Raw genomic sequence first — 12,078 nt, forward strand, 5'->3', positions numbered from 1 at the left:
GGCTTATAACGGATAATATACTTGTGGCATTTGAAACTATGCATTGTATCCGTAAAAGGATGAGGGGGCGTAGTGGTGTGATGTCATTGAAGTTGGATATGAGTAAAACCTATGATTGAGTCAATTGGAGTTTTCTTGAGAATATCATGTTGAAACTTGGTTTCAATTGAAGATGGGTGACTCTTGTATTATCTTGCATTAATTCAATCTCTTATAAGATGCTTATTAATAAGGTGCCTACTTCTTCATTTGCTACAACTCGAGGTTTGCGTTAAGGTGATCCTTTATTTCCTTACTTGTTTGTTCTATGTACTGAGGGGTTGTCATCTCTACTTCAAGTTGCTAAACATAGGAAACTGATCAAGGGTGTCCGGATTTTCCTATAGCTCCTGATGTTACTCATTTATTTTTTTTATAGATGACAATTTATTATTTTATTAGGCTACTCATTCTCAAAATGAAGATTTGAAACAGTTATTACAAGTTTATGGGTTGGCTTCAGGGCAGCAGATAAATGTGGGCAAATCTAAACTTTTGATTAGTCCTAACACAAAAGTTGAGGAAGTTGATGGAATTATGCCATTTGGGATGTGCATTCTTTACAATCTCATGATTGCTATTTGAGTCTTCCTTCTTTCATTGGACGGTCAAAATGTAATACTTTTAAGGATTTAAAAGATAATGTTTGGAACAAGTTACAAGGTATGAAGGAACAGTTGCTTTCATAGGCAAGCGGATAGATAAGTATTAATAAAGGCGGTTCACAGGCATTACCTAGCTATGCCATGAGTCGTCGTTTTTTTTTTTTTTTTTTTTTTTTTTTTTTTTGTAAAGACTTGGAAGGATTGTTTGCTAAATTCTAGTGGGGACAATGTCAATCTAAACAGAAGATACATTGGCTTAGTTGGTCAAAGATGTGCTCTTCAAAAATGCGAGATGGTATGAATTTTAAGAACCTTGAGCTTTTTATCTGGCTTTGTTTGCAAAACAAGGTTAGCGATTGATTCAAATTTAAATTCCTTGTTGTCTCGAGTCTATAAAGCTAAATATTTCCTTTCCATAGATTTTTTCATTCACATTTGGGTAATAAGCCCTCATATGTATGGATGAGTATTTGTGTTGTTAAATTTCTTTTGCTAGCTGGGGGTATTTGGAGGATAGGGAATGGTGCAAATGTTAGGATAAATCAAGATAAATGGCTCCCAATTTTTTTGTTACCTGAGTCTCTTCCACCTAATCATGTCATTCATGATGATTCAAAAGTTAATATGCTTATACATCAACCTAATGATTCTTGGGATGTGGATTTGATTGAATCTATATTTTCTCCTTTTGCTGCTAATGTTATTGTACAACTTCTTTTATTGCCAAGGGGTTGGGATGATAAGTTTGTATTGACAGACACTAAAATTGGCTTGTATTCAATAAAGTCTGGATATCATCTTGTTGTGACATTATTTAAATGGGTAGTTCTGATTTTCAAGGTTCTCATCCTTTTGGTGTCAATTATGGAATTTAAACCTTCCTAATAAAGTTAAGAACTATGGGTGACGAATCTGTAAGAATAGTCTTTCTACAAAAATGAATTTGCTAAAAAGTGGTGTTATTTCTAATGTAGATTTGCTCATTGGTAGTGGAAGATTGCTGTCATATTTTTTACAAATGTCCAGATGTGAAAAAATTGCTGGTTGTACATTGTCCTTTTGTTATACCTTTTCTGGAGACTGTTGGTAATTATCACTATCTCTTGGGATGTTTGAAAATATAAGAATATGAAGTTATTTCAGAATTCTAACTGTATGCTTAATGATGTAGTTGATAATTATTTGGAATATGCTGATGGGTACACTACCATTAAGGCCCGGTTTGTATTCATAACCTATCTCAATTCATCTCAACTCATTTCAATTCATCTCATTACTATTCATTACTATTCAACAACTTTAACTCACAAATCTCACTACTATTCACAACCCATCTTATTACTATTCATAACCCATCTCAACTCATCTCAACTCATCTCAACTCATCTTTGAATCCAAACGATACCTAAATTGCATCAGTCGATTGTATGTAAGGATATTATTCTTTGTTGGAAACCTCATTTGCAAGGTACAAAAAAAACTTAATTTTGATGGTGCTTTGTTCCATTTTTCTGATTTTGGTGTGATGGGGGCTATTTTAAGGAATGATGAAGGTGGTGTTTTATTTGCTTTGTGTCGAAAAGAACTTGGGCTATTTGAAGTGGAAAACATTGACGCTTTCGCTACTTTGATAGTTTACAGATGATCTTGCATTTGGGTTTCTCCAGTTTATTATTGGAAGGAAATTCTTTGTCTGTAATTGAAGCTATTAGCTTTAAAGAATCTAACTTTTCCAGGTAGGAAAATATAATATTTGAGATCCAAAAACTTATTTCTTCTTTTCTGACATACTTAATGTTGGGAGATAAGGTAATGAAGCAGCTCATTTACTTGCGAGACATGCTCGTCTTGTGGATGATACAGTTCAATGGTGGTCTCAATGTCCAAATTTTATTCAGTCTAGAGTCTTACAAGATGCTGATGTGTAATTACATGATTTTATCATTGTAACTAATTATGTTATTCTTATGAATGAGATTATTCCGTTCTATAAAAAAAAAAAATCGTGCGGAATTCATTATATCTGCCAGGGCCTGCTCAATAGTAAGGCCATTTAAGCCATTGCCTAAGGCTCCCATCCTATATAAGGTCTCCAAAAATAAAAATGAAGTGTTTTAATTTGTTTTTTTGAAAACAAATAAAAATATTTCATTAAATAAAAATTTAAATAATTTTTATAGTTTTTAATGTGTGCAAGACCCCATAATACTAAATTTAATATTTAGTACAATAATTTTTTTTTTATAAATAATACAATGAATTATTTATATTTTAAATCAAATTTTAAGATCTTGCTAAATTGAAGCAAAAAATCTGCACTGAGGCCTCATTTTCAGTTGTTGTAAATATAAATTCACAAAAACTGTATTTAAAGATTTTAAATAAAATCTCATTTTATTGAAAATTTTGAAAATACTTCATATAATAATTTATATTTTATTGTATTATAATTACGAATGAATCACTTAAATTTTGCCTTAAGCCTCAATTTGTATTAAGCCACCCCTGATATCTGCACATTAATATTTTTTTAAGTTAACCAATATGAAATACTTTTCATAAACAAACTTGAAAGTATAATATTTTTTTTTTATCACAATATGTCTTTCATCGACCATATGCAATTGAAATTTAAATTAACATTTGTGGCCAACTTTATACTTAACGTGGCAATATGAGGAAAGTTGATGGTTAACAAAATAGGACCCATGGATTTGGATCGAATTCCTATTTTGTTTTGTTACGAGGCTCTAGAAGCTCCAAGTGGCCTTGAAATCACCTTGATCGCAAGTTGCTTTACTCGTGGCTTGCGCTTCAAGCATATAATATTAACCGCACGTCACCCTTTAGGCCGACTACATAGTACATTATCCTAATATTAATCCAACTGGAAAACATATATTCCGGTAATTGTTTTTTTTTTTTAATAAGTGGGTATGTAAATATAATGTTTACTGTGGGATTTATTAAGTTATAAAAATGTTAAAATACAAGTATTTTTTTTTGAAAAATATTATTTTTACTTATAATTTTTACTTACATAATAAAACGTGTTAACGTGTCAGTTATTGATATATTAGAATTTAGAAATTTAAAATTTAAAATTTGAATTAAAAAAAATGAGTCTTCTATGTAAAATTATAAATACATATACACGGGTGATTTATTTATTTATTTTTCAAAAGAAACAAAGTTATAGTAAATAGAGGATAATGAGATGAATAGTGCTATGGGTACGCATAATATTATACGTACTAAATGGTAGCTCTATTTTATCAGTGTTTTTTTTTTTAAAAAATCTGAATTTTAAATTTTTATCATTTTTAATAGTTGACAAGTCAACACGTATTGTTATGTAAGTAAAATTATAAGTATAGTCCGAATAGATAGCTGTTTCTTAATAAGATATTTTCACCATTATTGGTGATATGCTAAAAATTATTATATTATAATTAGCAGATAATTTCTATTGATAATTTGATTTCTCAAAAAGATGAATTTGCCATTATAATTATTATATTATAATGAGGAGATAATCTATTTTTGGATTAAAGATAAATAAATTTTCAGTACATTCATGCATTTTTTTTTTTTTTTAATCTTTCAATATCTCTTGTCCTGCTAAAAGAAGAAAAATAAAAAGTTAGACAAATTATTAATACATACATAAAAGTTATCGTCATAAATTATATTATTACATACATAAAAGTTGTGACGACAAGCATAAGTGAGACCTAAGAATTGTCCAGCTATTATGAGTTGCAGTGATAATATGTGATACGATCTGTTAACTCAACATGAATACGACACGATAAAAGCGAGTTAGAGTTTAGTTTTAATAGGTTTAGATTAAAACGGATTGACTCGTTAGGACATGATTGTTTAACGGGTTGATAACGAATCAACTCGTTATGACCCGTTAAGAAAGTTAAAGTTATAATTATACTCTTATATGTAAAAATAAAATTGTTGAAAATTTAATTTCGATATTTTTATTATTTAGATTGTAATTTGGAATTATAGTTAGTTTTATATTTTTTATAAATATTGTGATTTTAACATTTATATAAAATTATGCTAAATTTAATCAAGTTAAACAGGTTAATTTCGGATCTGATCAACCCATTTATATAAATGGATCAAAACGGGTTGACATGACACGATTCATTACACGACCCGTTATGTTAATGGGTCGTATTCGGTTTTGTGATTTTGACAACATAAGCTTAACGGATCAGATTAGAGTTGACCTATATAATATAATATACATGTCTTCACACGACACGAACAAGATCCATTAACACGATTTGACATCCCTAATTATGAAGAACCTTTTTTGTTTGTCTATCACTCTACTACTATTTATTATTTTATTTTTTTACTATTTTTTACTACTATTCAATATCATTCAATATTTTATTATTACTTTTTCACCACTATTCACAGATTGTCTAAGATCACTTTACTATCCAAACATTAATTACCGACGTATCCAAATTTTAGTAATGCTAAGTACAAGTTTCAAATAGATAAATTTCGAGTAAGTGCTTTGTAAAAATATAGGTCATACTCAATGTTTTGAATACCGTATCGGAAGCCGTACCGGTCAATGCACTGGAACGAAATATTTCGGTACCGGTACCGTTTCGTGTATCGTTTCGGGATAGTCGATATATGAATAAATTATATATAAATATATATAAAAACTAAATTCTAAAATAATAGTCTATATATGAATAAATTATATATATATAAATTATAAATAGTCTAGTCTGAATTGAGGGTAAAAAAATAAGCTTGTAGTTTGAAAAAATGAAAAAAAATAAAAATTTGAAGGCCGAAATATTGGCCGGTACATGCCGAAATTGAGGCCGGAACGACTGGTACTGGCCAGTACGACCGATATTTAGGCCGGTACGAAACATATAGGGTACATGTATCGGCCCAGCAGTCGGTACGAAAAATTTCGGTTGTACTGGCCGGTACGGTACGAAATTCAAAACACTGGTCATACTAATAAAAAAAATTTTCTTACACTTTATTAAGGTAGGATTCACCTTTTTACAAAATCTTGCGTGTGATTTGTTTATTTGAGATTTATACAAATTATTTTTTTTCCTTGTAAATTACTAAAAAGAATTGCTAATGCAGAACCTCTTTGATATATGCATTAGGCACTCTTGAAAGCCAACGAAGTGATATTTTTATCATATTATAACATATTATGTAATGAAAACTGTTTATATAACATCCTATGATAATAAGAGGATGAGATACTTTGAAATTATCTAATAATTACTTAAGATGTTATTCTGATGAGTGATTTTATACTCAAGCCAGTGTATGGAGTAAAAGATTCTATTGTGATTATTGCATACGTGAGTTTCATTTTACTCTACACCTCACGTCCGAGCTTTGTAGCCATTGCTCATCCACTTTTATCTCAAAAATTTCATTGACATCGTGAGAATTTAGTTTGGAAATTTGGAATTATATTTTAAGAGTGTAACTTCTTTTTGGTATACTTTCAATTTGTTTATTAGCATATTTACTTCTTGTTGCAGGTTTCATATGTAAGGCTTATAATGATTTTTGTTTTTCTTTTTACATTCCTATTATATTTGGAAGGAATAAAATATATACGAGCTAAAGTAAGCTTACTAGGCCTAATCTAGGCCTAATCTAAGGGGATGTCCCATTATTAGAAGATAAAGAGAGAGAGAAATGAGAGACAAGGAGAGGATAAGAAAAAAGAAAAGGTATCAAGAGGAAAGAAAGGTGGACATGGAAAGAAAAATAAAAAATAAAAAATAAAAAAAAGAAAGGAAAGGAAGATGTCAGACACGCATGGGAATGCGGCAAATCCTCACCATTCCGTAAGGGCACGCAAATAGAGAGGACGTATAAAAGGAAATGATCAGAAAATTTTAGGGAGACTTTTTTTTTTTACTTTGACTTCTTCTCCAGCTTTTTCAACCTTTGGAAAGGAAAATGAGCTCCAGCGATAAGATCTACACCAAAAAATAAGTATCTGATATCCATTATACAGTAAGAGCGAGATATTATAAGGGGCTGTAAATAAGCTTATTATAGTACATATTCCCTCCCTCAAAATCTCGTAGACGTAGACTTTATGCTGAATCACGTAAATGCGTGTGTCTATATCTATTTTACATTCTTAGTATTTATTTTTCATTCACTGCCAATGATATATGCACAACCGCACCAGATCACGCCGAGGCTCCATACTACACCGTTCGAGGCTCAGATCATCATAGCGGGCTGGGAATGACTCTTTTTCACCTTCTAGACTTTTGTGTGTTTGGCATCAAGAGTATTAATGTCTCAATTTCTTGTTTTCTTTATGCTTAAAAGAGAGAGTCTAACTTGGAATATAGATGTTATATTTCAAAATTTTCTTAATAAATTAAAGTTGTGTTTGGATAGTGAGGTGATTTCAGATATTCTATAAATATTAGTGAAAAAATAATAACAAAATATTGAATAGTAACAAAAAATTAGTAAATAATAATAATAAAATAATAAAAAATAGTAGAGTATTCTCAACTAGTTCTAGATCTTCGTCAAGTAAGTTGGCATGGAGAAGTAAATGGTAAAAAAGATGTGTTCTCCACGTTAGTAGTTTACGGATATAATTTTTCATTTTTAATAATTCTTTTCACCGAACTGCCACCATCGACACATGAGCTCCATGCAGTCGTTCAGTTGCGTATCTTGTCCATTTGCTGTCAAAGCGTAGATTAAACCGATTCTAATTTAATTATGTTATAGCTTTCCCTAGTTAAGAATTAGGGAAGGAGGAAGTGGAAGTCGAAAGCTCCATCAAGCTTACCAAAAACTCTCCCTACTGGTTAGACTACAAGCAATCATATCTTTACGTGGTCTCTCTCTCTTTGACTAAAGATATTTATAATCATACAATGTACAAGTATCGTACATTCATTTTAAAAAAAATTAAAAAATATGAAATCTACATAAAAAATTAATTTTTTAATGATGAACTTCACTTTTTAAAATGATTGAATGTCACTTGCATAATTCATGACTGTATCTAACATTATTCTTGACCAAATCAAATGAACATGAATTCAAACCAATTTGTTTGGTCTATTACAATCTTTTGTTAACTATTTCCATTACTCTTGTATTTAAATGAATGCATTAAAGATTAAAAAACAAACGACAAAAGTGTTAAAAAATTATTTTCTTCATGCATCACAAATTCACAATCTTAAATATGTTCATATATTGGATGGCTTGTGAGGGACTCTTATAATAATCATCTTGGGGCCCATGATCCATCGCGAGTTTTGGCTTTTTAATAGCATGGACAGACACATCTCTTGTTGAATATCAATCAATATAAATGAATTAAGACCGGCTGCCCTTTTCAAAGGGGAATGAATTGACATGCTTTAAACAAATCAATCCACAGCTTTCATAACAAACCTAGAATTTTCAACAATGTTTCTCAAACATCAAACCATTTTTCTTTTCCCAAGCTATTTTACAGAGTCGCTTTAAACCCGGAAAACCAACTAATGATATAAAATTAAGTAATGGAACTAATTACAGGAGGTGCAATGAAAACAGAAGAACAGCAAGCTTAAGGCATCTGTCCTAACAATAATTTTTTACAAACTGTATGCTAACAGCATAAAGATGAGCAAAAGATGTGTGGAGTTTAAGGTGGAGTATTCACTGTCAAACAACATCAAAGGATAACTCCTCGATAGCTAGAACATATACCATATGGTTGGGTTAAATGACACTCAAAAGCTGATGAAGAAAGCAAAGCTATAAGACCATGTAGATCAGTAGATGCAAGCAAATGTAAACCAACATATTTGCACCCGTTTCTTCCTCTCCTCATTGAAACTTAAATTTCCTAATTGACTAGATTTGTGTTATTAGTCAGGGACAAACTTTGGCTTAGGCAATTTGTTCCCGGGATAAGCATGTATTCTCCAGAGCTTTGGTTAGTACCTGTGTCTCCTCAATCTTGGGTTTCAAATCATTTTTGAGATTTGCATTGCACTCCTGGTACCTGAAGCATGTTAAGAGATGATCATTAACTATTCCTGCGACTTGCATGAATGAATATACAACAGTCGGCCCCACACAACGGAAGCCTCTTTGCATCAAATCCTTGCTTATGAGTTCTGCTTTTGGTGTCTTGACTGGTACTAGACGTGCATAACGAAACCCATTTTTTATTGGCTTATGGTTCACAAAGCTCCAGCAGTACTTACTGAAGGAACCAAACTCCTGCTGAACCTGCAAGAGTAAATCATATAAAATAACTAACTTCAGAACCAGATCAATCCTACACTTTCTTTTACAATCTTGACCTTATACTAATTATCCAACATCTTGAGTTAGAAGCATAATTTTATAGGAACCAAAATAGGCATCAAGATAAAAACCAAAACCTTGGATAGGGAAAATAAAGATTTTCTCCTATTGAACTTGGCCGTTTGCATGCTTTCAATCTAGAACATCAGAACAATCTTGATTGATTGTTTGGGGGAAAAGTTTACTCTTAAATCTAAAATCCATAAACTAGAAATTTGAGGTGGACATCAGATGCATTAACAATGCTAGCTAAATCCTTATGCCTTTACCTGATTAATTAAATTAATGTCTAACTTTTTATAAGGGCTTGATTGATTTATTACCTTAAGCATTTGTTTGGCATTCTCTACGACTGCACGGAGCTTTGGTTCAGAGAGTAACAGGCTGCCATCTACTTTCAAGGACATCAATTTCTTCTCTGTAAACTGTGCGATGGATGATGGGTTAAAATTTTCAAAAAGTTTCCTGTCAAATGGATCGAGAAACAAATATCAAGTATAGGTATGCAGCCAAAATTTCCCCTGTTTGAAATTTAAGTGAACAGAGTAGAAGCCCAAAAACCTGAATATGTCTCTCTTGTTAAGAATTGCGGACCAGGTTAGTTCTGCCAATGCTTGTGAAAAGACAAGTCGCTCAAACAACTTATTATCGTCATACACTGGAACACCCCATTCCTCATCATGGAAAAAAGTATAATTTGGTTCTGTCACACAAAAGGTTCCAAATATGTGAATTACTTCAAATTAGCTTATAAATAAATTAAGTACTGTAATTACAACTTTAATAACTCAAATTTTTCAGTGAATTAGATGCATAACTAAAAACCCAAAATGTAAGGGTAATTAAATCTAACACTAAAATGAAGCCCTTTTTTTAACTTTTTCAAATGTCTTTAAAAAGAAAAATGAAAAGAAAAGTAATGTTAAAACCATAGATAGAAGATCATTCATTTCTCAAAAGACCTTAGGTCTCTTTAAAAAAAACATGATTATTATTATTTTTTTTTATGGGTAAACAAAAAGCATGATTATTGCTGAATGAACATGCTGAAATTACTCAAGTAGAGTTTGATCTATCACATATACATCCTTGGTATTGACAATCACGTCAATTCTGGTAGTGTTATGACTTACTCCAAACATATAAACCAATACTATGCTATGTCCATCAAATCAGACAGCCATTGGTTTACTCCAACTATTTGAATGGACAATGAATATGCTAAACTGCTATTCCAACCTGCCATGAGGTTGAGAAGTGAATCCATAACAATAACATAATGGTTAGGAGGACTTTTTCAGGCCTTGCTTGTAACTAGTTTATTAGTCTAGTCTCTTTTCTTAGTAAAAGTTTCATACCACTTCCCCCAAAACGAGATGGTATTCTAGGCGTATGAAGTATGTAACGGATCAATTCCCCATGACACGGATCTAGCATAATGCTTCAAAAAGAATGCTATTCCATGTGAGAGAAACACTACCATCCATCTTGCCAAAAAAGGATACTGCAAAGACCTACAGCAGATTTATAGCAACTGTCACAATTTATAGCCAGTTTAAGAGGTGAAAAGCGCCAGCTAATTTATTGGTGACATTGAAAAGCAACTTCATGCTGCCCTATTAGGAAGAACTTTGAGGGCCCGTTTTGTTTGGTCATCAAAAACGGATTTGTTTTTTTCTTCTTGTTTTTTTTTTTCATTACATTTGTCATAAAAACATCAGGAAAGCATGTTTGAAAAATAGCCCACTTTTGTTTCATGTTTGTCTCTTCCCTCTTAAAAAAAAACAACTAGAAAACGGCATGTTCCCAGGATTTATTGTTGTTTTCTGGAAAAAAATTGTTTTTTGCCAACTACTGTTCTAGTTTTAGTCTTTTAGATGTACCAAACACACCCTAGATTTCTACACAATGCACAAGAACTTATCCGCAAAAGATGACCGTTGTTTTCTTGGAAATTCTTAGGTGTTCATCCGGAACAAAGTCCTGTAAATTTTAATAAATGGATTTTTACTTCTTTCGGTTCACCCAAGACAGTCGTTTCCTGTTTTCCGAGATATTATAACCTTCGAAAATAGGACAAGAAATTTGAACGTGAAAAGAGAACAATTTTTACACAAAGGGTTACCAAGCTGAGCACATACTGACCAGAGTAAGGTGTTATCCAATCGCATCGTTTCGGCGGACCAGAATTCTTCGGCGACGACAATGCCTCACCGTCGACACCATGCGGGACAACCTTAACAGGCTTAAACCCGGTGCGCCTCACCGTCCTAGACTTCACCGTTTTCTTCATCGAGGAACCGCTCGAAGAAGAATCCGAGGAGCACGAACTGTCAACCGAGACATTGTTCCGCACGGCCGGTTCCGGAATTTCGGAAGCCGGCTTTCTGAGCTGCTGTGGCCTCTTAACACTCTCGGGCTTCCGTTTAGGTGGTTCTTCGGAAACCCTAACTCTGTTCCCCGCCGGCCCGAGAATGGCTCGGGGTTCGGACACCGGTTTAGCCGATAATTGAAGCCTAGCGACCACAGACATTGCTTACGAAAATTCAAGCGCTCCAAAAGAAAAAAACACCTGTTCAGGGCTGATTACACCTCCAAAAATGACTACGGTCAAACCGAACTTCTGCTCACGGTGGACCCATCAAACACGGGCGAATTCTCTGGAAAATCAGTGGTGAGTGAGGGAAATTAGGGAATGAGTGGAGGGTAAAAACGGTACAAGATTTTTGGCGAGAAAGGAGATGGAGTCTTGAGGTTGAGGAGCAGAGAGAGAGAGAGAGAGAGAGAGAGAGAGGAAGAGCTGGGAATGGCGAGCAAGCTGCCGGGTTTCGGGAGGTTTTAAAAATGAGGAAGCTGAATGTAAAGGTACCGGTGACAGCCGGTGACAGTGCTGGCGTGTGGATGACCTTACCGTTTTGGTTTTAGAAAGCGATGGAAAGTCTTACGAAATACCGAATTTGCCATCCTCTCTTATTTCAAATTGCATTATAGTCCTCTCGTTCCTCTAAACTTTATTCTTATATTTTATTATTTTAAGAATCTTTTTTCTCTCTATTAC

The 12,078-nt window shown here is 32.8% G+C and overlaps 1 protein-coding gene across 1 annotated transcript; it reads right to left on the bottom strand.

The window, feature by feature from the left end:
- Positions 1-8,101: 8,101 nt before the first annotated feature.
- On the bottom strand, positions 8,102-11,850 carry LOC121243663 (DNA-3-methyladenine glycosylase). The gene is made up of 4 exons (XM_041141785.1): positions 11,166-11,850; positions 9,582-9,723; positions 9,344-9,485; positions 8,102-8,942 (listed from the first exon to the last, which is right to left on the bottom strand). The coding sequence occupies exons 1-4, from the start codon at positions 11,551-11,553 to the stop codon at positions 8,598-8,600; spliced, it is 1,017 nt and encodes a 338-aa protein (XP_040997719.1). The 5' UTR covers positions 11,554-11,850; the 3' UTR covers positions 8,102-8,597.
- Positions 11,851-12,078: the final 228 nt, after the last annotated feature.

Source organism: Juglans microcarpa x Juglans regia, chromosome 8D (assembly GCF_004785595.1).
Source record: "Juglans microcarpa x Juglans regia isolate MS1-56 chromosome 8D, Jm3101_v1.0, whole genome shotgun sequence".
NCBI lineage: Eukaryota > Viridiplantae > Streptophyta > Magnoliopsida > Fagales > Juglandaceae > Juglans > Juglans microcarpa x Juglans regia.